Source organism: Haemaphysalis longicornis, unplaced genomic scaffold (genome assembly GCF_048455015.1).
Source record: "Haemaphysalis longicornis isolate Haplotype H1 unplaced genomic scaffold, Haemaphysalis longicornis Haplotype H1 scaffold_8, whole genome shotgun sequence".
NCBI lineage: Eukaryota > Metazoa > Arthropoda > Arachnida > Ixodida > Ixodidae > Haemaphysalis > Haemaphysalis longicornis.
In genome coordinates, this window is record NW_027526445.1 from 106465107 (window position 1) to 106493096 (window position 27990).

Below are 27990 nucleotides of genomic sequence, written 5' to 3' on the forward strand. Positions count from 1 at the left end.
AAGCCGAATGGAGCTGACACCTTTTCTATCCTAAGTTCACGCTTAGCCACAACTGCGAGCGGCACATTATCAGCTCCATCTTCGATATCGTCCCTACTGGATGACGCGGCACATGAACCCCGCCATAAACAGTTGCCCCATTATTGTGGAAGCAACTTGGGATTTTAAAGAAATCACCATTCATAGACCTAGCTTATGTGGAACCGGCCTGTACACGTATGCAGTGCTTCACATTGTGGCGACTTCAGCAAACATCATGCGTACCGAGAAGCTAAAAATATGGAGCTCGTAACCGGCGAGCTCAAGTTGGATGGACTGTACGATGCAGTGGACGTTTCGTTGCTGCCTCTCTCAGGGTTCGAAGCCAGTGTCGGCGTCGTTTTGGTAGTCGAAGGGCATGTTCTCGACTTCGGGGTTGCCGGCCGTCGTGGGCAAGGCGCCCTTGGTGCCGAAGCAGTCGCAGATGGGGCAGCCGGCAGCGTTGCGGACCTTTGTGCACGGAGCTTCGCAGCTCTTCAGCTCGCGGCATGGCTCGCAGCGGCATGTCCGGCAGCCCGTTGCCATCTGGATTGAGGTGCAGCCGAAACCTTCCTTGGGCACGCATGGCTTGTCGTCGCATGGCACTGCGTTGTGGAGATACGAGATAGGGATGGTGGTCAAACTTTATCAATGTATATCAATGAACTATACTCAATCCAATGTATATCAAAATCCTGGTTTGTGCTATAATTTTTGCTGATGAGTGTAAGGTCAACTAAATTAGATGATGACTTATCAACCAGATGACACATTTATTGCTGTTTTCACGCATAATAATAAATAATTATTTACTTAGTTCTTGATCAAAATGCTAAGTAGTGAGTCCACCGATCGATTTCAAAAACTCGGTGTCTAGCTGCTACTCCAGACATCTACATCTAGTTAGCGGTATTTTAAACCACAGTTTGAGAGAATTTGTACATCATTAAATTTTCAGTTATTACTTGAAATAAGGGTGTTTCAGTTGGAAAAGCAGAAACTATGCCATCGTGCCGTAAATATCTTCGTGCGATACTTACTAATTGCTCACACAATATAAAGCTGCACTTCGGTTTTCTCGCCGGCCTCCGGCTGTCACAGCACGTCTTATCTACAAGGCAAGCATAGTGGTGTACTCACCACACTTGCAGATCGGGCAGTTGTCCGGGTGCTTCACCACCTTGCACGTGTATCCGATGCCGCAGTTTGGAATAGGTGGACAGGAATCTGCACGGAAAAATGTTGTACGTGTCATGGTTAAACGCTCGGAAACATTTTCCGGTGATTTTTCGGTGGGTTTGGAGCACAAGACACAAAAGTTCAATACGGTGCCCACAGTGCGCTACTGATTGAAAATGCATAATCTCACACAAAAATGAAGTTTTCTTCTTATTCATATCTTCTACAGAACGTAAACAAATGTGGCGGGAAAGTTGAATTTTAAGGCCAGTGCGACGAAAATAATTCACGGAGTTTTGAGGCCTTATATGGAACGAACAACTGGGCAAAATTTTCGTGTGACTGGTCGATCTCGCTGTGCGCTCTTATCAAAACGGCAATCAAGTAAAACGTGACCCAAAATAAACCGTGACCATTTGACGCCACAAAGCCGCTAGCCACCATTGCAAGGGACCAGCGCTCTTCTCTAATCGGGTACCCGAACTTAGAACTTGTTGCGAATAGCGGGCTAGCTGCAGTGATAAATCGTAGCACGAAAGAATGTTGATTAGGAAAACTGTCGCCAGTGATGTGAATCCCTACAGCTTGAAATCAAAAGCCTACCCGGCAGGTGTTGGATATGAAAGTGACTTCAAGGTCACATCACTACTCTCTTCGTAAGAAGCGCAGCACCGTAAACGCCATTCGTTTGTAACTATAAGATGTTCAGGTTCAAGAAGGGTTTTTTTTAGATTACGCCGTGTAACCCCCCGAACCTGCCAGTATTGCCGGTCGTTGTGCGAAGCACGAAGTGCGTCGTCAAAACATCTATCTCTAGATGCCCACTGTGTATACAAGTCGTTGTGGACATCCCGATGATATTTAAAGAAGATCTGGGCCCGGCCTCCACCGAGTTGATCGGCGTGATTTCGGCGAAAAAAACCGTACGCAAGCCGCAGATGTGGCGTTCAGGTGACGTCGCGACATCATGCGACTCGTTAAATTTAACCGCTTAGGTGGCTTGCACGAAGCATATGGCAAACGGGGAAAAACCGACAAATGCACCGATAAGACGCGCGCTGGCCTCCGCTTTTCCGAGAAATAAACGAGCGGACGAACGTACGGGCACGTCTTGTCAGGTCGCGGGGCCAGGGAAAGAACGTGCGTGAAGTGAAAATGAATTCGGGGCCTCCATTTACGCGGTAGGGCAGAACCTACATTGCGCGCTCTGACACTGTAGTGCAGCAGGAGGGGACGTCGATTGGATTGCACCGGAAAAAAATTTTTATTGACCATAAAAGTGGGTGTCTTTCTAGATCCAGACAGCCGTGAGCCAGCGCAGCAGCGTGGGCGCGGGCTATACGCCTCGAGCGCGGCCTGTAGGGGCGCCACTGAAATCCTCCTAGCGGCCCGTTTCGAAAGCAGGCGCGGGAGTCCCTGGCCCGCTCCCCCCTGTCGCCGTTGCTTTTGGGGCTCGTTCAAGACAGCGATTTACCATTTGTCCGCGTTCGAAATACCGAATAACGTGGAGCAGGCACTCTGTTTGCAAGTCTGGTGTGTTCACGAGAGTATAAACGTTTATGACGCGATCTTAGAAAGATCTATATGAGCGCCGGGCGTGTGTCACAGGCAGCGTCCCAAAGCCAGCATTTGCATGCAGCTGATTGCAATTCCGCTGCCCTGAAATTTAGGGGCAGTGTCTCCGTAAGCAGTGTTTCCTCCGATGGTCATGTTGCGGCCATACACACTATGATGTAAATCGACTTTGTGCACTATAAAATCCAGCGGAGCACTCATACCTGACAGCACGCAAGTTACGCCTGCCAATATCACACTATCACATATCAGATATTGGTGAGTACCCTGAACAAGCCAATGCGGCATAAATTTCGCAAACATTGTACCAAAGAAATACGATGGATAATGCAAAATTACACTCCGGAGTCAGCACACGGCGACAAATTTAATGCTGGGTCGTCTTGTCCCGAGGTGAGCGCTCGCTATAAGATTCATCTCTTACATTTATCCTCCACGAGAAGCGCAAAGATGGGCTTATAGAGTAATCCGCGTCCGCGACCAAACCCTTCTTCGAAACATCGTCGTATGACACAGGGAGACTGCAGAATCTAGCATAAACCGAAATCAGATACCCTTATCATATACGACACTCTTCCAACGAGCCCGTGTGTACGAGATTTCGGCGCACCTTAAGGATCTTCAGGTGGTCAAAATTAATCCGGAGCCCTCCACTACGGCGTGCCTCATCGTCTCCGTTGCGTCGGCGCGTTAAACCCTGCAATCAATCAATCAACTCCTTCAACAACACCTCGTATTTCTTGTGAACTGCTTACCCTGTATTTTTCAAAAAAATGCGTCCGCCGAATGATCAGCCGTTCGTTGAAGGCAAAAAACAAACGAAAAGTGAACACGCAGCTTGTGTGTGTGATTAATAAAACGTTCATTTGTTGATTTCGCTCCGCATTTGTAAACAACGACAGTTGAGCGTCCTCCTCCTCCCCCCCCCCCCCCCCCCCGCCCCATGTCTAGCGAAATATCAGTGCATTTCGCATCTAGTTGGTCTGGTGAATACTACCTCGCTCAAACAAACCTCTTTAGCATTTCAGAAGCTGGACTCGGTTTTTTTTATTCCCGTACGACTATTCTATTTATTCCTGACTTGCAGACCATTCATTTTCCCGTGGTTTCATTAACATATATCTTGGTTCATGCATAAGGCATGACTGGCACATATCTGACAATGCACAGCCTTTGAGTGTACTTAACATTTTCGCGTGGTTTATATTCCCATAAAAGGCACGAGTTTTTGTACGCTATTGGGTTATCACATCCCCGAAACATATTTTTCTACGACGTACATATTCGAAGCAAAGCCGGATGTGTTGTCTGCGCTGCAAAACGAACCAACCTAGCTCTTACAGTGCCAATATCAAGTCTAAACGAGGTGACAATAAATAGAATTCACTTGTGCTGACGTGTTCGAAGGTGACAGCGGTGATATGCTGCTGCCGTCGTCGACGCCCGCAAGAGCGGCCAAGAAGCGCGCAGAACCGCCTCCCCGGGTAGCTCTTACTGGCGTTCGAGCGCTCTACCAAGACGCAGCTGTTTTTTTAAGCGCCCTAAACGTGCAGTTAGCTTACAGACGTCACTTTAACAAGTTGTTTAGTGCGCGGAAAGGCAAAGAGAAGCGAAAGAGAACCAAAACACTGCATGACCGCCTATCAGTCGCGCAGCGCTAATCCCGCAAACGCCGCGGAGAAGCGGCGGCAGGCGGCGCAGCGATCGCGAATCTCGAGGCGTATAAGAGGAACGGAAAATACGGCTCGAAGTGGAGGCATTTAGGAATCAAATAGGAATCAATCAAGTGGAGGAATTTAGTCATAAGAGGAGTCAAATAGGAGTCAGTCAAGTGGAAAGATTTAGGAGTTAGATGAAGAGTCAAATAGTAGTCAATTAGGCCCCTCATATACCACCCCCCACACAACCTTGGGGTGTCTTTAAGGAGTAAAGGGGAGAAGTGAAGGGAAGGTGGGACTGGGGAGTAACGAAATGCTTGGTCGCGTGAGGCTTCCCCTAGCGGAGCTCTTCGCTGACTGAGAGGTTGTCGGGTAAAAATTACCAAATTTTACGCGAAAACAGTTCTGCTGACAAGAGCGAAGCTGACATGTGGACTAGAGGCACAAGATAGGGGAAGCTAAATATCAGAAAAGGTTGAAAGCTGCGAGGCACTCCTTCCACTTTCGACTTGTTTTTGGTGACAAATAAAACGGTAGGCCAAAGGGCAGCCAGTGACTCCCGCACAACCGTCGCCATCTGAACTATGGCTCCGAAGCACCCTGGCGACTGAAGTATCTTAGAATGTAGTCCCGTTCCCTCTCCCACTCATGCCGGCCTTCTCCCGCCAAAATATAACAAAAAAGACTGTAAATTTTGACTCGCCCTGTGCTTGATATGAAGGCGCTTTCAATTTAATTTACCCACGGTTTATTATGAAAGGAGCTCCAAAGGGTTTGTAGCTGTAGCGAAAATGAATGGATAAAAAGCTAAATATAAAAAAGTCCTAGGCTTTATTTACATCGTGCTCCGAGTCCCTACACTCTATTTAGAATACGTTATAGTTGCGACCCTGGTGCAAGACCATTTAATTTTAGAAAGTGCAGCAACGCCTGCGATGTAGAGTTTCGAGATTGTAACATTTTTGCCGCCGGTGAAGCCCTATGACAAAAGGGGAAAAAAAAACGGGTCATCTCCACTAACGCGAAAGGGGCGAAGCATGCAGTGTATAAGTGTATTCTTGGCGCCTTGAAGTTTTTCCCGCGGAGATGATACCGTCGGGAGGTAGAGGTGTGCAGCTTTGTTGTCAAGGCTCCGTGTCTTTGAAGCACGAAGCGTTGGAGAAGAAACATTCTGGCGCGAGGCGTTGGAAAACGAGTTTCTCGGTGTTTTAGAACCCTAACGAGATGAGATACAGGAAACGCGGACAGCCTCAGCCCGTAAAGGGCTAAGCCTCTAAAAAAATTACAAGAGTTTTGTTTGTCGTGTCTCAAAGTACCGTTTATTATTTTGAGATATATGTAGCTTGCGTGTAGAAAGCTATATTTATGTTTAAAAATAGCTGCACTTAGCTATTTAAAATAGCTACCGAAAAAATTAAAATAGCTATCCAGCAGTACACTACGTTAAGCTATATTTATCGCTACACGGTTCAGCGAAAAATTCTTATAAGGCCGTAATTCCTTCCGTTACTCGGTACAGAAGAGGGTTGCGGAAACTTAATAAAAAAAGAAAACTTGGCAACCGGGAGACCGCGATACCCGTTACGGGTGAAGGATGTCCGGTTCGCGGCCGAAGCCTTCGATACGTGGCAGGGCAAAGAGTTACGCGTTCGCACACGGCGGAGGGGAAAGAATCTCGCGCCTACTGTGTCGTCGCCGGCGCGTACATAGCAGGAAATACAAGCCTGCGGATACGCCAACGACAATCAACCCAGCGCGAGTTGCGCGCTCGAAGAACGAAACCGGGGAATCACCCTTGCGACACCCCAGACGGCGTGCAGCTTGACTACAAGCTAGTTCTCGCGTCTGTGGCAAATGGAATGTCGTGGGGGGAACGATTCGCTGCATAGTGTGCTAGTAAGTGCGCTCACCATAGGCGACTACAACAGAAGCCGGATCCAGCTGGTTATTCGCTGTTACAAGGGGAAAAAACTACGATTTCTCAGTTAGTCGTCCTAGTAGCCGCTTTCCAGATGCAAACCCCTGAGGGGGGCCATCCGTACCGTCCTCTTTTATTGCAATTTTACGACTTTGTTTGTCCGCAGAGCGGAAACATATCCGTTTCTTTTTTGGTTTTGAAAGACAAGGGTAATTATTCATTTCCGTGGCTTAACTAATGCTCTTTGGAAATGGCGATTGCGTTTCATTCAACACGTGTGTCGTTAACAAATGGTGTAAGCGGCGCAAAGTGGATAAGTAAGCTGTACAGTGAGGTCCGTCACTTTATCCGCTCCGATCCTGGCAACCGCATTTTCAGAGGCTTTTGCAAACCTCGTTATTGACATAGACAGAGAAGTGCTCCAGGTCATGAGGCTTCATATATTTTACAGATTTTCTCGCATACGGAATTCGGTTTCACTAAAAGCCTTCAGCTATTCGAACCCGGGTTGCGTGACCCCAACGTCGACTATGTGTTTTTAGCTTAACAGTAACTTTGAAAATCGCATTGATATGGTCCCTTAAACGCACTTTATTGGAATGAGAGGCGCATTTCACCACATGCCGGTAGCTCAGCGGGCGTCGTCAGAAAAACTACCACTGTGCGCGTTTGGTTATTGTCACACACTGCACAAGTTCACAAAAGGGGGGTTTCTTTACTAACCGCGCTTTGGTTGTGCAAAGAAGCACAAAACAATCGCAGTCAACCTTCTCAGTACGTCTGCAAGCGAGCAACATTGGCGCTGAAAGCTTCCGAGTCACCGCCAACAACGTGCCTTCTTCAACCCATTCCGGGCCAATGATTCCTGCATGGTATTCCAATCAGCGCTCCCCTACACACTGACGTCAGCCACGGCGAAGATGAAGACGCCATTTGTCTACCAAATGGCCTGTCCCTGGTCCATAGCAGCGCTATCCGCAGTCATCGAGTATAAGATGAAACGTAGTAAGGTGTCTGCCCTCAAGGCATACCCAGCTTTCTCGCTCAAAATTCCGACCTCTCAGGAACCTAGCAAAACCACTTCACGAAAATGATATTTGGCATAAAGCAAGGCGTCAACGTGAACATCAAAATACTAAAAGAAAATTCCAGGATTCTGAATATTTTGTGTGTAATTCTATGTCAAATCTTACTCCCTATGCATTTATATGAGACAGTTTACATGGCTCAGGAACCTAGTCGCGCAATGTGCGAGACTTCAAACTGCGCACAAAGCGAGTTTTCTCCCCAATGTTAGCTCCGCAAAATAACTTTACGTTTCGCTGAAGAACTACGGAGTAATCGCTGTTGAAAGGACTGCCATGAGCGGGAGGGCAGCTGCACATGAGTCAGCAGATTACACAGCGATGAAGTGCGCGTCATCCGGAAACTTTCGCGGGTATCTCTTATCCACAATCTTCGGCGATGATATCGAGTGATGAGCAGATTGGCCGCGCAACGGCTTCCGGAAAAATGCCACTACCATCATCACCACCATCATCATCATCGTCATCATCCTGTCTACGCCCACTGCAGGGCAAAGTCCTGTCCCATATATCTCCAATTATCCCGGTCCTGTGCTAACTGCGACATATTCATCCACTACCGTCCAGTTTCTAACCGCAATACCTCTAGAGGTCAAGCCCGGAAAGCCTATCACGACGAAAACAGTTGCACGTTTGGCCCTCTGAAAAAAACGCAAAAGAACAAAGCGATGCGACAGAACTACGCTTAGATTGAGCGGATTCAAGTTAACGTTTCAGTATGTTCAAAAGGAACAACACCGGTAAATATAAGGCCCAACAAGAGTAAAAATTCGTGATGAACAACGCCTTTTCAGGTAAAGTTCCACCTGTTGCGCATGCTCCTTCCGACAATTCTTTAGCCACACGTACACGAGGAGAGACGACCAGCTAACGGGGCAAAGAGTCATGGCGCAGCAGCGCTAGCAGAATGACAACAGGCAGCTACGGGTGTTACGCATAAAAGCGATTGTGCTGTCAAGAGCGCTCACATACTTCCGTCCTTCGTGGCGCAAAACTCGCTCACGGAGAATTATCTGCGCCAACTAGCTGCGTATTGCCACGCTCTCGACCGTGACGAGGACCCCCCTCGCTGTTCTTGAGAAACGCCGCGGTCGTGTTAGGCCGAGGAGAGCCGGTTACTCAACTCTCGAAGCTATTGCTCAAGCGTTCTTGCGGAAAGAAAGCCCCCGCTGAGACGATGCGCGCGTTGCCGGACGCGTGACGCGCTTGCACGCGTTTCCACCGAACGAAACGCAAGTCACCAAAGTTAACGAGGGCGCGTTGCCCTTTGTTGTCGACTGGTCTTTCCACTCAGGGTTGTTTGTGGGTTTCTCCTAGGTGGTGAAACAATGTTCGGCAGGCGACATCCGCACTTTTATGTGGAACAGCGTTCCAGATGATCTCATGCGGAACATTCTTCCACATAGCTTCTTCCACACAAATGCGTGAAGATCTGTTCCAGTAACTTTTTAGTGGGTGCGTTGAAGGCCTCCAAACATTTCCCATATTCCCGCATAACTACTTCCACACAAATGCGTGAAGGTCAGTTCCACTTATTTTTTATAGTGTGCCGAAAACAGTTCAAATATTTAATGGGTTTCTTGTTGTTGTTTTTTTTTTTTTGGAAACATTCCAGTTACTGTGTGGATCCTATGCGGAACCACACTAGGTGGCTATTTCCAGGGCGTGAATGAAGCGCCCCCATTACGTCAATGGTCCTCTTGATCTGTGGGTACGTTTACATTTTGACTCGGCACATTAACGTTGCTGTGGGAATCGCATCAGCTGTTCCGTGTAGCTTTTTTATCCCGAGGCAGCATACATGCACAAAAGGTGGTTTTTAGCAGTTTAGTTGCAAGTAATGAGCCGCGCGTATCGTCGGAAATATTCCGATTAAACGAAGATAGCTGTCAGAGATGCATAGAAACCACGGTACTCCGCTCTATGCGGTCATGAATTAAGCGAAATGCCGAGAGAAAAATTAAAAGAGATTTCTTTGAGCGTTGCTCAAAGAATGCAAAGCACATGCACAAAGTGTAGTCGCCGTGAGATACCTTTATTTGCCTCGTTACGGAATGAACTCAGTCTAGGTGTAACAACTTGTAGCAGTTTATTTAGAGCAGTGTCACGTGCACTGCGTTCATGCCCCGAGAACACCGTAGTTGAGCACGAAGCGAGCCCCCTCACGAAATGAGGAGGAGGAGGAGGAGGAGGAATAAACTTTATTTCTATATTAGTTCTGGAGTAGTGGCAATGGGGGATCTTCTCAGTCCAGAAGTCTGGGCCGTCGCTACCAGGCGGGCCCTTTCAACCAGCCGAAGCTGATCGCCGGGGTCCGGGCTGGCTAGCATGCCTTCCCACTGCTCATGGTTGGGGGAGGGAGTAGGGGGAGGGATGGTGTGTGGAAGCACGCCCAACTCATATGGTAGAGTGTACAGTTTTGGGGACAGTACTTGCAGGTGGCGGAGTAGGAGGGGGGGTGGCATGGAGTAGGGAGCCGTGCGGGTAGGTGTTGGTTTGAAGGCGGCGGTACGGGGTGGCTTCTTCCTTAGTCAACTTGTCGTGGGATGGGGGAAAGATGCGGCGTTCGAGGCACTAGTGTTCGATGGTGTCTTCGAATGTTTGAGGTACAGAATGGTACGCTTCCGACGGTGACGCTGGAGTGTTGGAGGGGAACGCCCGGTAGATATGCGCGCGGGCGGCAGCATGAGCCACCTCATTCCCCTCCAGAGACTCATGTCCCTGGGTCCAGAGAATGTAGAGGTAAGGAGGGTTAGGGATGGACTGTAGGATGCGGAGGGCTAAGGGAGCAATGTGACCGGCGGCGTAATGGGGACAGGCAGCTTGCGAATCTGTGACTATTGTGATGATGTCTTGAGATGTAGTGGCTGCGAGGGAAACAAACGTCGTTTCAAAATTGCGATTGAGAGCGCTTCTAACCTCGCAGGTATACCGAAATCCGGCATGGCTTCAGAATAGTGAAAAAGAACCGGTGTATAGAAACGTTCCATATCATATATTCAATCCTCGGATCTTCGGCTAAGCCACCGCAAGCTCCCTTCGTCCAGAATTGTTCCGAACGATTGGAGCACGCCATCTTCCAGTGTAAGGCACTGTTTCTGGAATCCAATGCCCTTATCCTAAAATGCGATCAGCAGTGAAATGCAACGTGCTAAAAGAAACAAAGAAACATATATTCTTAGACGCTACATTGCCTTCAAATCAAACCATACAGGTTGTTGGCAGTCTCAACGTTTTACATGGAGTACTGCAAACACTAAACGTTACTCGTCGGTTCTGCCAGGCAGGACCCATAAGACGACTTCGGCCTCAAGAAACGCACCAACGAAAAAACTGAGGCCACAAAAGCGTACGCTGAAAAGACCCCGCGGTCACGCTGTAAGGAGTACCCTTTACATCGCGCCCAAGGCTCTTCGTGGAAGTACGTATCGCACATAAAAGACTACAGATCAATATCGTACTGTATACGCGAACTGCCACCGCGAAGCCATGAAGAAGACGCCACCTGGCTCACAGCCAACTCTGTAACCTTCGGCAGGTGCGCGGAATCGCCTCCTCAGCCGTGACTGCTCTATATCATCGACATGAATACGTTCACGGCCGAGCGAGTCTTTGTGAACCCCTTCGGCCCAACAGAATCGGCCAATAGTCCCGGGGCAGTGCGTCTAACCACCGCCGAGGTCTCCGCGCGCGTCCTGAGACGCTTGAGCGAGGAGAAAGCCTTCCGGAGTCCCTTCCACCACGTACGCCTCGTCATCGACACACGCGCGTGCATGCTGCGCAACAAAACACACCGAAAAAGCTGCGAAGAGCGGCGGTAGCACTAAAGGATGGAGGAAGGAAGCCTTGAAGGTGACGTGTGCCCTCGCGTGTGTGTGGTGTGAGCGATACCGGGATGCGGTGGCAATGTTTATTCAATCCCTTTGACGACGTCAGCCGCCGGGACACTCTCTCTCTCTCTCTCTCTCTCTCTCTCTTCGCCGGTCCGTTGCCCGCTCCCTTCTTTAGTTCCCGGGGCGTGCGCGCTTTTTATGGCTAAACGTTAACAGAGCGCATCTGGTTGCTATACAGCTCGGAGAATTCCAGCGCCGCAGACGAGCGTTTACTTGGACAGTGTCCAGTGGCCACGTGAACGACCACGTGCGCGTAGACCGTAGTTTGCTTAACCTGTTGGCCAACCTCCGCAAAGTTATGCCCCGTGGCTAAAGGACTATAGAGCAAGTGCCGCGGTTTTGTTTTTTGTTACCCTCATGCCTAGGAACGTGTCGTGTTGGATTCCTTGATAGCTTTTTTTTTCTTTTTCACAGCCAGGCCACGCGTATTCTGAACTCAATGGGAGTGGGGTATTGCGTCCTTTGTGGTTCCCGGATGACTTATTCGCTAAGAGTGCCTTCGCCACTTCTACCAGCGTGCGAATCGTACTCCTATGGGCGTCACCAGACCTGACCAGCTCAAATGAACTCTCTAAGTGCCGTGAAAAAGCTTAAAGGGGCACTGACACAAAAATTTAGCATCTTGTTTTTTTCGTTGCGATAAGTAGCTAGTGACCTACTTATAACCTGTAGAAACCTCATTGCGACGGCGTGCGACGGTTGTTAAATTAGAGGGATTTTAAATGCGGCCAGTCGCAGTTTCGGTTTCAGCGAGTGCCTCGAAACGATGGATTTTGTGGATTTTGTGTGAACAAAGCTGACCACGTGACCGTCGGAGGGATATCACAGAGCAGAGCCGCCGTAGCACTGTCGAATCCGCATCGACGGCAGTTTCTGCGAATGCCCCCACGTACTGATCTCGTGAGGCGCTTAATTAAAAAGCGACCGTGGATGTGGCGCAGGCGCTGCGAGTGCAAATGCTACCGCGGCTAAAGAACGACGCGCGACGCTCGAGGCGGTGGGTGGCAAGACGCGCGCTCGGAGCAGCCGGCCGGTCTGCCTACAGGTCCGCCTACAGATGTGTTCGGCTCAGCACTGCGGCGGATATTCGAGTGCCGCTCTCGTAAGCGGTGCAGATGACAATTTTTAATGCAACCCGCCATCGCATCATTAACTCCTTTCTCATTTAAGCCACTATGGTCGGGACTTGGGGACAATTTCGTGCAGCGGCAACAATTCTATCACTCGAGCTACCTGCGCCGGCCTGGGCCACTTCGCGGCCGTGGCCGCCGCCTGCACAGCGACCGTGCGGCTAGCTCAGTGGGCTTTTCGTGCCTCCGGCGCGTTTTCGCATCCAATGGTAATAAACAGTAATAGAAACAGAGTGCCTGGAATCGCTGTAGAACTTTGGTCGCGGCCAGCTACCCGATTAGCTGACGAAATCACGGCGCCTCCGCCGCCAACGATCGGGTCGTTCGTTCTCGAGAGCAGAAGCTCCGCCCTCCGGCCCTCCGATTGGAGCGGCGAGCCGGGCGAGCCCGCGTAAAACGCCGGTAGTGCGGAAGCGGCAAACACAAACTCGTGACGTGTTTGGATGTTGTTTATTTACAATTGCGCGTGGTCCTCTGCTGGCTGCTCGGTTGCGTTTCGCACACTTCAAAATTGATTTTAAATAAGTTCTAGGCTGTATTCGCCGCTGATATTTTGCAGATGATGTATATGTGTTCCCACCAATCTATCTCCGACGTTATCTCGCCTTCAAAATTTTGTGTCAGTGCCCCTTTAAGCTGAACCATCTTCATCTACGGCTGCTCCCACGTCACACAAACTAGAATGAAGTCAGTCGTTCCACTTTATTTACAGAACTGTCGTCGCTGCATGGTTTGATAGTTTTATTTTCAGCAAATTTGCTTTCGTGTGCCGCTACTTCTCGCGTTCGTTCACCACTGCAGTGCTTGGACCGAAGTATGGTTGGGTTTCTGGATGAGTGCAAATAACGCCAGTGCGCACGTACGAATACGCGCGTGCTGCGTGCGCTCCAGGTTTGCACGCGCAGAATGTGAGCTAGCGCGTAATCTCCGTCACCCGGTGTTTATCGGCGCCCACAGCTAACGTACGCGTGTCCTCTTTCAAGAAACCGTTTTCGGCATGAGATTTCGCTCTCTGGACGAACACTGCACGTGGGCGGCGTTTCATGTGTCGATGACGGAACTATGAAGCCTGACCAGCAGCCGTGAAATGAATCCTCTCTGGCAACAGGGACTTTTGAAGTGGTGAAATGGCACAGCTGTGAAGGGCAGCTCGCGTGGACCCTTTAAAATACGATTTCCCGCCCTAACCATACTCTGCGCCTAAGAACCCTAGATGCTTTTCGTACTCAGTGTGCGAACAAATATGAAGCGAGAGATCAATCCCGTTAGCGCAATGGGTGCAAAATATTGGGACTGGAGCGAACCAAACAAATCGGGGATAGTTAACTGCGATCCTTTTTCAGCTTATCGTTCGACCGCAACTTCGAAATTGGCGCGCTATAACGGTGGTGGCGTCCCGAAGAAAGAACTCGCATTACGCCTGAGACAAGGGCAGATCTTTCGCAAGCTATAGCGTCTTCTTCTCCCTTCCGTATACTTACCGCGATTCTCACTGCCAGCTACTATTGGATGCAGTTGTCGTCAGTGAAGCGGAAAAGTCAGCGCCCCGCCGGACACGCTTTCCACCCGGGGCTGCAGAATCATATCGTGTTCTTTAACCTTTAGGTGCTAGCCTAGTTCTGGACACGAGCTTAGAACGATGCTTTGTTGCCAAAGCCTTATGTTTTGTGTTATATATATGCGGCACCGGTACTCACCGGTGACATCTTACCGGTATTCACCTACGGGGCAGAAACCTGGAAGCTCACTAAGAGGGTTCAACTTAAATTGAGGACGACTCAGCGAGCAATGGAACGGAAGATGATATGTGTAACACTAAGGGACAAGAAGAGAGCAGAGTGGATGGGGAAACAAACGCGTGTTAAGGACATATTAGTAGAAATTAAGAAGAAGAAATGGGCGTGGCCAGGTCATGTAATGCGAAGGCAAGATAACCGTTGGTCATTAAGGGTAACAGAGTGGAACCCTACAGGAGGCAAGCGTGGCAGGGGGCGGCAGAAAATTAGGTGGGCAGATGAGATCAAGAAGTGTGCGGGGATAAAGTGGTCTCAGTTAGCACAGGACTGGGATAATTGGAGATCTATGGGAAAGGCCTTTGCCCTCCAGTGGGTGTAGATAGGCTGATGATTATGATGATGATGATCACGGTTACGCACACTGAAGGAATGCAATCACGGTGACGCATAACTAACAACGCTGTTTCTCGGCCGCTCTCGGCTAACATCACCGCTTTCCAGGAAATGACACACACGCAAAAAAGGCGAACAGGAGCGCAGAAAGTGCGAAGCGAAACAAACACAACGAAGCACTCCAGTTTCACGGCGCACGTGCAATCACACACGTACACGTGAATACTACACGATCACGCATACAGCGCTGACAGTTTAAGATTCATTGGGCGTCAACACAGGCTAAAGAGGCCACACGCGCAAGCCCGAACATTTAAAAGAGTCATGCTTGCAAATGAAGTGGGCGGCCATTACAGTAAAGGACGACGTGAGGCACCCACGAGGTGAGAGGCAGGCGACGCGAAGGCGTTTCCGCGCGCGAAGACACGTGTCGCGATGGCACGTATGGGGTTCGGCAAAACGGAACTGCGGCGGCCACTATCAGCATATATGCAAACTAGGCGTCGTCATGCGAGCCATCGTCGCGCCCTGCATGCTACCTCCTCCGGGCACTAAACGCCGGCGGCAGCTTCGGGCGAATTCTGGCACCCTTCCGGGCGCTAGAATGTCGGATGAAGGTCACACGAAGGATCTCGTAATCACGTGCGACTCATCGTGCGTGCTGCACGTGCGTCTACTTTATTTTAGAGACGACAGCCTCTCTTGGGATATATCTAAACGCGGACATTTTGGACTGCCTGTCCGCCCGTCCGTCTGCCTGTCTGGCACTCGACTGAGACACCAGGCAAAAAAAAAAAAAAAAAAATACCCCATGGAAGAATGGTTGAACACCAAGTATAAAATTCCGGGTCATCTACACTAATTTGAAATCTAGGGAGGGGCGAAGCATGCAGTGTATCAGTGTATTCAAAGATTGCAAATCTATCTCTTTCCACACGACGTGCGCTGATTGGGCGCCGGAGAAACATCAGGGATCTAGGAGGAAAAATATAAATACAGTCAATTCCGGTTAAGACGACCTCGGTTAATACCAACAGCATTGTTAAGACGAAAAACATTTCTGCTCTTTTGTAACGTCCACAATGCAAAAAACATCCGCTTAAGACGAATTTCTGATAATACGAATAAATTTTTACGGTCCCTTTGAGTTCGTCGTCTCAACGGCAGTCTGCTGTACTTAACCGAGGGTGTCAGCGTTGCTGTAAGTCAGAGAACGCATTGGATTGGCCTCTACAATGACAATCATCATCAGTCTACTCAGGTACACTGCAGGAAGTGATGTGATGATGTGATGTCAGGCGCAGTGTTACACGTACAGTCTTTGTCAAAATTTTGCAGGCCGCAAAAAATTCAATGTACAAGCTTAGGTCTCGAGCGAAGCTGAAACGTTTTATGCCGCAAAAGCTAGAGAAAACACCTTTCTCTCTCTTGCTGTGTTGGGTCTAGAAAATTTTGACAGAGTCTGTACAACGTAGTACCGTATAAACCGGAATATAGGTCGAGTTTTTTTCCAAAAAAATCCGCACAAAAGTCACCCCTCGTCTTATATAGCGGTCATTGGCAGAATGTAAATTGTTGTCTGGCAACAATGTGCAAGCGTAGTCTGTCGCCATTGCCCTTTGTGTCGGACTGCTCTCTCGCACTGTCAGGCCTTTATTTGCTTTTCGCTTTTGTCTAGTTTTTCGTTTTTTTTGGTCGTCTATTGTGTGTGTGTGTGTGTGCGTACATTTCTGTACGTGTCTGTTCCGAGATGAGTTGCGGCAGTCGACGCCAGTTCACCGCGGCTGAAGGCGCTTGAGTCGCCAAGCAGAATGCGAATATGGCAGCGCAACGCCAGTTTGGCGTTTCGGAAAAAAGCGGCGGTACTGGCGGAGCCAGAAAGCTAAGCTGTGCGCGTGCAACCCCCGGAACAGATCATTCCGTGGACATCAAGCGGTGCACCCCGAGTTGGAGAACAAAGTGGCGGACTTCGTCCGGGAACTTCGCTCACGATCGCGCCCGGTTACAGCGGAGGCCATCCGTGGACCAGGTCCGCGAACTGGACAATGAGTGGATAGCCGGCGACAACGAAAAGACCCATACAAGCCGGTTGCGAAGACCATGTCTCGTGACCGTGTCAAGCTGGGTGTCCTTCTCTTGGCAGTCGCTACCCGAAAACATGATTGCACGAGCGTTGAGGAAGTGCTCCATCAGCAACGCGCCTGACGGCACAGAAGATGACAGTGAGAAGCAGTCGTCCTCGAACGACTCTGAGAGCTCGGACGAGTGACTTCGGCAGGCATAGTGAGTGGCAGTGACTGACAGGCGTCGAAAATAAATATAGACGTGTGTGCGTTCTGTGCCGAATTATTTTTTTGTCAACTTTTCCCACCTCAAGGTAGGGGGTCGACCTATATTCCCACTCGACCTATAATCCGGTTTATACGGTACATATAAAGCTAGTATTGGCTCACCTTTACTAAACCAGCTGTGAGGAGGCACTTTTTACGGCTCAAAGAAGCGAACACGACGTGCGTGCTGACGCCGAAGAAGAGCGCGTGAGACAAATGGGAAGAAGAATAATAAGAGACGGAACACAGGTGACAAGTGAAGGCAGGAGTAACGCGGCTCTCAGCGAGTCCTCTGCTGGACGCGAACGCTCAGGAGACTCAGAGCCCAGCCACACTTGCCTCCTTGCCTTGTAGACTGCCAACGCCGTCTCTGTGGTGTCCTCATAACAGCCTTCTTCCGTGACCAGCGAGCGTAGAGGAAATAGCGTCGCGTCATCGCACGGCACCTCTCACGACACGGCATCTCTCGGCCACGAAAACGCCAACGACCATCGCACCGAGACAGAGCACCGAAGACATCGTACTAGCACGTGAACCCCAACTATTTTGAGTGGAACTTTTCCAGGGGACAATGAGTCTATTGATTAGAATAGTGTGTGGGTGACTTTTGTACGAAGTTATGCCCTCGTCTCGACAATACAGTACGTGTCTGGCGTGACTCGCTTCGCTTCCTCTCCGCTAATTCGCCACAACCTCCTCATCATAAAACAACCTGCTTTACACCAGCCTATTTTGACGACACGATGATGTCGATGATGACTGACGGCTTCCCCTTTAAATCAGGGTGGCGGCGTATGCCATCCCGTCCGTGTAAGCCTCTTATGTGCAGCTGCCTGTTCATTTTTGAACTGAGGCACACATTTCGTTTTAGAATATTCCCTGACGCGAACTACCGGTGTGATGGCTCCTAAACGGCCCCTTCCCAGTTTGTTTACTCCACCAATAAGTACGCTAATCGCTTTTTGCTCATATCCGATGATGACGATGATTCTTAGAGTGTTCCCTTGCATAAATAGGAGCACCGGTTGTCAACAACTGACATACGCTGCCCAGCGCCCAGCCGTGACCACCTGAAAAGCACGCAGAGAATGGCAATAACACATCCCAGTTCTCAATGCAGGAAACAAGCATCATCTCTCGAGGACTCTGCGCGTTCTCAGACAGCGGAGGTATTTCTCGGGTGCCTCCTTTTCCTTTTTCGGCGATCGCTTCTGACGACCACGTACTCGTTCGCGGTGGCTCCCGCCGACCTTGTGGGAAACGAAGCGAGCGAGCGGTGCGCCCAAATGTCGGATTCCCGTTCTCTTTCCACCCACATCGACCGCATACCTGCCATACGCAGAAGAAGAGTATTTCTGTCGGATGCGCCCCAGCGAGCTGAACGCGCAACCGATTCCAGGAACTTTTCCTGCTGCCGGCATTCCGCAAAGTGAATTCGAGTCTGCGGCGCTTGGCCGTGCGCAGAAAGCGACTTATGCGCAGAACTCGCGGACGTGCGTGCTGCCGATTTGGCGTTGACATGTTTAACCGCGAGTTACATTAAAAGCAACAATAATGTCGGGAAGCACTTCGCTGCGCTCTAGTGGCTACCACTCACTGTAGTGTGGGTGGTAACGCCCATCCCGACCCCCTAACATAGCCAGTTTGGTGCCGTCCTATACCAATGTCGTTCACTCAGCGCTGTGTCACATTGCTCGCATCTTATACTGTGGTGCGGTGGTCGAAACTATTTACACCGACTAACTATAGCGTATCCCCCCGCGCCTCCTGAATGCCGCAATGCCTACATGCATTATGAGGTCTGTCTGTCTGTCATGAGCCTTCTCGTTTCCTGGGTGCCCTTGATGGGCAGGAATCCAGCGTACCGTTACCAGTACTCCAGAGTCAGCCCTAAGTTCCTCGCATTTCTGCTTGATAGCGTGGGCGGTGCTGTTCTGCCTGGGTGGACCAATAAGGCATTTCAGTGCCTCAGTGCTGAGTGGAGCGCCGCCGTCGCCGTAATCGAAGGAGGCAGGAATTGGCCACTACTATTCCCCCATGTGACGACCCCACACCCCCTGGTCTACTCCGAGGTGCTCAGGTGTTCCTCAACCGGGCGCGGTCGGGGTACGCATATACAGATGACGTGGTTTCTCGATGGCGGAATTACGCTCCCCAACCTGCATCCCACGATGGAAACCTCTCTAACAGTGGTTCCGCTGCAACGTTTCCTAGACCAGTACGTTGCTTTGCCTGCAACACAGAAGTGACCCCCACAATCCGCCATCTCGTCTGGGAGTGTGGGGCATTCGATCGGCTTCGCGCCAAATATCGTCCCGCCTGGGTCCTCGCCTATGAGGACTAGATCAGGCCACGTGATCGACACCAAGCTACGTTGGCTGCGTTGTGGCGCTTCGTTTGCGAGGCAGCCATGGCCGGACATTATTAACCCCCTCCCTTAAGCCTGCGGCCTCGAGCCATCCAAATAAAAACATTTGTCTGTCTGTCTGTCTGTCTGTCTGTCTGTCTGTCTGTCTGTCTGTCTGTCTGTCTGTCTGTCTGTCTGTGGTTGATGCTGGCGGGGTTCCGTTCATGTGACAGATTTGTGTTGACAGACTCACTAGTAATTCCCCCTCGAACTCATCTACCCTACATCGTTCCTGCTACTGCGTCCGCCTGTCCATTTTCGTCGAGGCTTCACGGACAGCGGAAACAACGCCGAACGCGTCGAACATTATTATTCAGATGTAGGTTCCCATACGGGCATTTGTTTCTCGCTAGTGACGGAAACGATGTGATCCAGGTACGCTGAAGACGCCGCCTTGGTTTTAACCGAAAATGGTTCGAGGAATTATACGTCGAAATAAATGACATAGTTCAGAAAGCATTGATCCATTTGCCCAATGTTTACTCAAAGCATGATCTTGAGGAACTATTGACACGCGTGGACGCGCCCTCTGTCGGCACGAAACATTTTTGCCCCGTGGACTGACTCTTGGAAACATAATTGTGCTGTGAAAGCGTCACTGACATGTATATATTAGCGAAACCTGTGAGATTTGCAGGCTCTACGTCGGGAGCCTACAAATACTGAGGATTGCTTTTTTTCTTCTTCGTTTTTCCACCTCTTTATAGGGACGATAATCACGTGGTGCACATGAGACTAACAGTCGATTTCGGCGCCCTATTGCATGTTAGAGGTGCTTCGGGTGTGCCTCGTTCATCAATCGACCTCTTTGTCATTTTTGATACCTCATATATCCTAGAGGTGGGGACTACTCACCTACGGGGCAGAAACTTGGGGGGCTCACTAAGAGGGTTCAACTTAAATTGAGAACGACTCAGCGGGCAATGGAACGGAAGATGATAGGTGTAACATTAAGGGACAAGAAGAGAGCGGAGGGGGTCAGGGAACAAATGCGTGTTAAGGATATATTAGTAGAAATTAAGAAGAAGAAATGGACGTGGGAGGGCATGTAATTCGAAGGCAAAATAAGCGTTGGCCACTAAGGGTAACAGAGTGGGTCCCTAGAGAAGGCGAGCGTAGTAGGGGGCGGCATAAAGTTAGATGGGCGGATGAGATGAAGAAGTTTGCGGGGACAAATTGGTCACAGTTAGCGCAGGACCGGGGTGGTTGGAGATTAATTGGAGAGGCCTTTGCCCTGCAATGGGCGTAGATAGGCTGGTGATGATGATGATATCCGTCCCTACTTTCTCGTTTTGTTCCCCTGTACCCTCGCCCCAGTGGTAACTACTAGGCGAAGAATTATTGTCGTAGACGGAGTACCGCTCTTTTCAATAAACCTCTCACTCACTCGCTCCACACAGCACCAGTACACAGACCAGCCGAGAAACAAGACAACTTCGGTTTGTTTTGCGGAAACGCTCTGCACGTGACCTCTTCGTGCGGGGCGTTCACCGTAGCACCACGTTTTCACACGTGTCCGCTAGGTATGTATCTCGTTCAGGCGGCAACAAAAGCGCTGAACGCGGCCACGAACAATGAGCAAAGCGACTAAGCAGAGAGAGGCAGGATGAGAGGAGTGAACGAATAGCCCGGCAATTAATGAGACCTCCAGAACAGCGCCAAAGGCTCTTGCGCTCGCAACGGGCAACAGCCCTAGAGGTATTGCGCAGAGACAAACAAATGGCCGGACGACCACCCTAACCGCGGCGTAATTGCGAGATACATGTTTTCCGGGGCAGCGCTGAGGAAGAGGGGGTGACGACAGCGGATGGCTCGGAGTCGAGAAAGAACGAACAAAGATTACAAAGCGAGCCGCGGTGTGTGGTTGCCAGAGCTTCCACAAGGAGTGCGTGTAGTGACCGCGAAATGGAGACGGCGATCGCCGGCGGTAAGGTCGCGCGTTCGACTCGCGCCAGATTGTGGATGCGATAAGAGGAAGCCGTTGCCAGTAACAAGCACCCCACTTCTTTCTTTCTTTCTTTCTTTCTTTCTTTCTTTCTTTCTTTCTTCCTTTCTTCCTTTCTTTCTTTCTTTCTTTCTTTCTTTCTTTCTTTCTTTTTCCGTCGGTTCTGCTAGCTGCTTGTTTTTCGCGGAGTCGTAAACGAAATCGGCACGGCACGTGGCCTTGTCTCTTTCTGTTTACTTTCCGATTCCTCGGCCGTCGCCTGCTTGATTTCCTTCTTCGAAGAGAGAGCTAGGCCAAACGACACGCAAACAAGCATGCCTTACGTGCAAGCCTCTCCTCATTTCCATCCAACCCGCAAGCCCACGTCAGTACTACAACCCTATAGCCTCTGTTCGTGCGGACCGCGTCTGGGGAGAGACTGCTCAACCATAGAATCTTCACAGATACGCCGCCCCTACGGCCTTCTCTTGTAGATGTGGGGTGAGCAAATACGCGCCCAGTCGGCAATCTGACCTCAAGTCACTTCTTTCTCGGAATGCAAGCATTCCAGTTAGTCTAGGGTGTTCCCCACCGCGAGCTCGAAATGCGGCTATTTATTGCTATTTTCTTTCGGCTGGACGTCTCGTGAAGGCTGCGACGTGACCCCAATACCAGAGTTCTCTCCCTTTCCCGATATCGCTCGACCTCTCTCTCTTGTTTTCAGAATGCATGAAGCTGATAAGCGCAGCGCATTCATCTCGTCCAGAAGCAAAGCTGTATAGGCTTATAAGACGTTGAACGTTCCACATCAAATGAAGAAGCCGGCCAGAGCAGACACAGACGGCCACCACGAGCTCATTTGTTTCGTAAGCCCGAGACTTGATAGTGAGGCACTCAACCTGGCCTGCCCTCGCGTGCCTCCATGAGCTCAGTGAGGAGGTCACCTTATCTGTCCATCTGTTTAGCCTCACCATCAGCCAAACAGGCTCCTCGTGTCCGAAGGAAATGCTGTCTGTGGTCACTCGCGGGCCATTGCCTCCGAGTGACCTGGTCCGCCTTTGTCAGCAAACACGTTCCTTCGCCGGACTTCCTATCTCGTTTGGCGCGGCTTCTGCGCCATCTTGCTTTAAAGAGTTCCCAGACCACTCAGCGCCACGATGGAGGGTCGTAAAACGCAGCAGCGTGCATCGCGTTCGACTCCACCATCTTCTGGGAATTCGAACGAAGGAAGATCCCATCTATCGGCCTGGTTCGGTTCGGTTTACCTACGCTTAATGACAGCTTTTAGGAAGATATAAAAGCGGAGTTTAGTGCATCGTTTCTTTCAATTTGGTATGGAGCACAAGGTCAGTGCATCGCACGCGTTGTGCTGACAAGGAAATATAAAACCGCAGCCCTGTATGGTATACGCTGGTTCTTAACAACCTCAACCAGCCCACTGGGCAAAGCAGGGAAGCGACTGCGAAAATGGAGTATTCGCTTTCTACAAAGACAGTTTACGGCAATGTAAATCGCTTACACTGAGACAGTGGAAAGAAACAGAAACATTTTCCTTGTGGTGTTTTTTCTGTCGTGACTGTTGTACACTATATTAGGTTAGTAAAAGAACGGGCTAACATTGTTTCAACTCACAGTGGTAGTCGAGGCTATACGCTTGGAGTAAAAAACACAGCTTTCGATAAGTTTGTGTCTCTTATCGAACGAAGTAAAGCAACTTCCAAGTTCGTGTGCGTAGATTGACTTAAGTGAGAGTGATGAGTGTTAATGGACGATACATGCGGTAGCCTTCTCAGTTACCGTCAATCTAGTGTTATCCTGTATCCTGACTTAAGGCAGGGGGGGGGTCCGGCAACGCCGAAGGACACCGAACGAGAATGAAACGATCCATTCGCACCGGAGACCATGAAGAAAGGCGACGCCACAGGGGGAGAGCGGAGCGTCCGTCGCGCAGAGGATTTCGATACTCGGAGGATATACGCGCTGTGGTGAATATATATATCCTCGTTGGTGGCGCGGACTTCTTTCTCAAGGATATGTGTCGCGGTACCGGTTCCCGGAAAAAACCCGTCGAGGCGGCCAAGTGCGTAGCGCGGGGGCGCGGGGCTGTTATGTGTCGCAGGCACGGCACTATATTATGCCAGCAGGCTTCGCGCGAAGAAGGGGATTTCTTCGCGCAATCGTTATGACCGCAGCCGGGGTCGCATCCGGGAAAGGAACGGCCGTTCGGATTCGGCCAGCGCGAGCTGCTAATTCGTTGAGCGCGAGTACATGCTAGCTCGTAGTAGAGACACGCAAGGGGGGAGAAAGGGGGGGGGGAGTTTAGAAACAGGACTGAACAAACAAAAAAGTCCCAAACAGGGTTCCATGGTAGTAGAGACATAAGACGAATTAGGAGCGCCGTTTAAGCAATTGGAAACCGCCTACCGAAAAGAAGCCTAGGGCCATCTGCTTGGATACTCCTAAAGGGACATTGCAATGATTGGGCGTTGCGTTTTGGTGGCCAGAAAACGCGCAGACGCCGTCGCATCAAAAAACACCGGGAAGAACCACGCCGTTTTTTTGCCTCTAATTTTTCGTCTCTGGGTGCCTATTCCCACACCCAGAATTTCCCGTCTTGCGGTTAACGGTGTATTCCCAAACCGTATCTCGTAGGGGCACACTCATGCTTGGCGCACGTTTCACAGCCGAAGCCAACGTATAGCAGATAAAAAGCATCCCATGTTAAGTAATAACAGCTAAAACCAACCCGAAACGGACAAAACAACCTCGATTGAATAAAAAACAATAACCAAAAACAATCGTGCACATATTGCTTACCGCAGCTAGTCTTTAATGAGCTAGCTACTGGTCAGTTGAAACCGACCTAAAGGGGACAGAACCACCCGGCTTTTAAAACATTACGAACCCAATCCCACCAAACCAGGGATAGAATCACGTTAATGTACCAAAATATGCAAGAGAAGTAGCCGGAACCGACATAAAATGAACCAAACCACGGAAACGTACAAAATAAGGGGTGGAGTTGGTCTAAAGGTAACGAAAGCACCCGAATTTTTCTTTATAAGGCCCAAATTTGCCATACATAGATAACACGCGTGATAAAGGGAAGCGTGATTTAAGTAGTATAAACGATACCATTGAAAAAGGAAAGGAACCGGCACCTGTGGGATTTCAACCGAGCACATACACCACGAGACCTTCTTTTTTTTTATTGAACACCACAATACCAGCCATTCCATGTTCGTTTAAACAGAATATAAATGCACTGGGTGCATGTTGAAACTCGCCGCTAGACGGAACCATACGTTATGGACTTTTACGGGATTTGAAAGTGAATGCGCGGCCGGGAAACGCTGACTCCAGAGGTCTGCCCACCGTTTCCTTTCTCTTTGATGTACGTAGTTGGGACACGGGGGGAGGGGGAGGACTTTATTCGCGGTCGCATGCAGAGGATGGCACTAGCATTAGTAGCATTAATTTTAAGTTTCAGGCATTCCTGGACAGCTATAAAAGCCCACCGAGCGACCTGCCCCAATCGATCTTACAGGCTGACGCCTCCATGACGTCGATTGTTGTTTAAGCCGAACACTCTCACAATTGGCTTGATAAGCCGCTGCTGCCGCATTGCAGCCACCGCGAGTCGAGTTTCACTCCCTCTATCAGCTCTGACGTGCGCTATCCGACTGACGCAGGGGCTGCTAAGAAGAACACTGATCCAGCAGTGCCAGTGCCCTACTGCCGCCACCATCTCCGACGCAGTAGGTCGTGCTCAAGAACGAACGAACCGGGAAACGAGATACAAGCAGCCTCGTATCGGCGACTCAGAGGCGACGCGTTCAGGCTAATCGGCGTCGCTTTCCCGCCAAGACACGAAGCAGGGCACCTTCCGGAGGAAGCAGCTCGGAGCGATGCGCTGAGCACGGACGTGAAAAAGGTCACGGCGGTGCAAGGGGCTGTCGCGACTGGGACTGAGGGTTATTACGGCAGGGGATTCGGGAAATGACGTCGCACACGTACTTCCTGACCGGAAGAAAGCCTGCGGTTGCTACAGCGAAGGAGAATACTTTGCAGTTCATTGCGCTGTTGCACTGTTTCTTTCTCTTCGCCCTCCGTGAGGAAAGTTCTTGCTTGTGCGAAGCGATGAAGTTGCATTGTAGTTACTACAGACGTTAGGGGATGTTGTGCAAGACCGGAAGCTTGGGCGAGTTGGTAATATGGTGGTGGAAAGCGCGAACTAACAATGGGGACAGGAGAAATAAAAGATAAAAATGAATAATAAAAATTCAGTTGATATGAGCGCTTCGTGTCGTCATTGTTTTCTTCTGTGGTCCCCGCCGTTAGTTCGCGCTTTCGAACCCCGTGATATTATATTGTGCCTTGTAAATATATAGATATCTTCGCATAAAACGTTCGCTCTCCGCAACGTTTAAGTCTGCCAAGGACACAGTTCGGCGCCTTACAAGAGCGTCTATATATTAAAAAAAAAATACCATGCACCTTTCCGTATAACGACGACGATGGTCGAACGCGAAGATTCCTCGTGATGGATTCGTTGGTTGGCCCATCCCACACTGCGAGCATGCGCTACTTTGGAAGTACGCATCACTTTTCTAGAACACCCACAGCAAATCTAGGGCGTGCACTCCGTAGACCTGACGTTTGGGTTTGGGGAGTACTGCGCGGATCTGTACCTGCTGCTTCGCGCTCGCTTCGACCCTTTCAAAATGGAGCAATCGGATAGACGCCTGGCTTCCTGTCACGGGAAGCGTTTTTTTTTTTTTTCACTTCACCCACGATCGCTCATCATCATCGTCAGAGAAAGTTGCCTTTCCTGAAGGGCGTACAACGGCATCAGTGAGGAAAACAAAGCTTCGCTTTAATAAATAATGTTGGTATATCTGCAGTAGTCCACGATGCTATTGTACACCAAGCAAGAAGAATAAAAACATGCGGAACGGTGCTGTGAACTTGCGGCAAAAGTTCCATTAGCCTAATAGCCGTAATCTGAGCGGGTTCTCCACTCCATGCGTTCCCTCCAATCGATTGAGTGGAGGATACTGCACTGCTTTTACATGCAAAAATCGCTTTCAAGGATCTCCTCTACTGGAGGCTCAAGGGATTGACAATACGAGCTCAAGAATGTTTACAGCTGGAACAGACCCGTCGGAACGTTTTTCGGAAATCGTCCTGTCACTTATAAGTTCGCACAAACACGTCAGTCGCTGCAGAAACATTCGGCATGCTATCCAATAGCCCGCACCCAGGCGATCAGCTTCGGCTGGTCGAACGGGCCCGCCAGTCAGTGATCGGCCAGGAACTTCCGAATTGAGATGACCCTCTTATTGCCATGGCTCCAGAAATGAAGTGATTTTTTAGTGCAAATAAAGTTGACTCCTCTTCCTTTTAGCCATCGTAATGGGGAGTGCGGAAATTTCGGCAAAGTAATGAAACTGCATTCCATGGTATGTGCGCGACATCACGTCGTAATCTGGCGCCTTTTGGTAGCAAGAACAGCACGTCCGCGCAATTCTGAGAGAAGCCGGCAATATTTCAGCCCAGGAGAAGAAAACCTGGTAAATAAAGAGTACGCAACTTTTCTCCACAATCCACAGCTATCAGCGGTATTCAAGGATGTCTCGCTCTACGCGACGCGTGCACAAACGCTACATTTTTATGGGAAACCTTACGCCTAAACGTCAGAAAACACGTTGGCGAATTGCTAAAGGCAAAGAGTAAATGCGATATTAGAAACGACTACAGTCAAAGCTGCCGATGAACGCGAAATTCTCAGCTGTATGCACCTGCAGCAACGGTCACTGTCAAATCTTCCGAGGGAAGTCCCTCTTACGGCGGCAAGCGGGTCGTGTGGTGGTGTGGGTGGGAAGGTTTTGCAAACAATGCCGTACGAGCGAAAAGACGAAAGCCAGCCAATACGGAAGGGAGACAAGAGGGTTCCGGTCTTTCCCTACTGGCATCCTGTGTCAAAAAAAATGGGCAAAAGTATCGCAAGTCACAGAGTAACGCAAGGCTCCCGGCGCCAGCAATGAACGAGTTTTCCTTGGCTTCCCAAGAAACACAGCTGATCACAATCAGGTCCGTCCTTGGCTCACACCTCAAGCGCTGGTGGTCGAGCTATTCGCAGCTAAAGTTATGGCGAGACGAACATGAATCAAGTCGAGACACGGCATAACGTCGCACGAGCGTGCTTCTGAACTGACCTGTGGCGTTGTCGGTAGTCTCATCCTGGGCAAGCCCGTGGCAGGCGGCGGCGACGACGGCGAAGCAGACGACAACGAAGGCCCATCGGGGGGAAGTCCTTGAGGCGAGATGCATCCTGAGCGCGCAACGGACAGACCTCGAATGCGGCGCCGTTTCTGGGCCACTCTTTCCTATGTGCGCCGCCTGTGTCGCCGCGTGCGTTTAGCGTGCGTCCAAACCCGTTTCCCGGTCGGGCCTTTTCCCACCCGGCCCAGGACCGACGCCGCCGAGCGGCAGTGCCGCGTATCGCTCGCGGAAGGTGCTATACGCGGAACGGAGCAGATGCGCGCCGTAAGTTGGTGGGAACTGGAAACGGAAGGCTCGTGTTGTACGGGAGCGGCGCGGGTGAAGCTGCAAGAAGACTTACACTGCTGCAAACGCTTATTGCGTCAACGCACGAACAGGCATTGACAGTGCAATGAAACGAAGTGGGGAGGCGGACACCGCCCGAAACAACGTTTAGCTGTCTGTATTTCGAGGACTTGA

The 27990-nt window shown here is 50.2% G+C and overlaps 1 protein-coding gene across 1 annotated transcript; it reads right to left on the bottom strand.

Moving 5' to 3' along the window:
• Positions 1-215: 215 nt before the first annotated feature.
• LOC144149845 (uncharacterized) lies at positions 216-27672 on the bottom strand. The gene is made up of 3 exons (XM_077681538.1): positions 27465-27672; positions 1159-1245; positions 216-623 (listed from the first exon to the last, which is right to left on the bottom strand). The coding sequence occupies exons 1-3, from the start codon at positions 27577-27579 to the stop codon at positions 352-354; spliced, it is 474 nt and encodes a 157-aa protein (XP_077537664.1). The 5' UTR covers positions 27580-27672; the 3' UTR covers positions 216-351.
• Positions 27673-27990: the final 318 nt, after the last annotated feature.

What these genes read in the sequence shown, in the direction of transcription:
- LOC144149845 (XM_077681538.1), bottom strand. Translation starts at nt 27,579, where the DNA reads ATGCATCTCGCCTCAAGGACTTCCCCCCGATGGGCCTTCGTTGTCGTC. An exon ending in GACTACCGACAACGCCACAG is followed by an intron (nt 1,246 to 27,464) that starts GTCAGTTCAGAA and finishes TTTTCCGTGCAG; the next exon opens with ATTCCTGTCCACCTATTCCA. An exon ending in CTGCCCGATCTGCAAGTGTG is followed by an intron (nt 624 to 1,158) that starts GTGAGTACACCA and finishes TCCACAACGCAG; the next exon opens with TGCCATGCGACGACAAGCCA.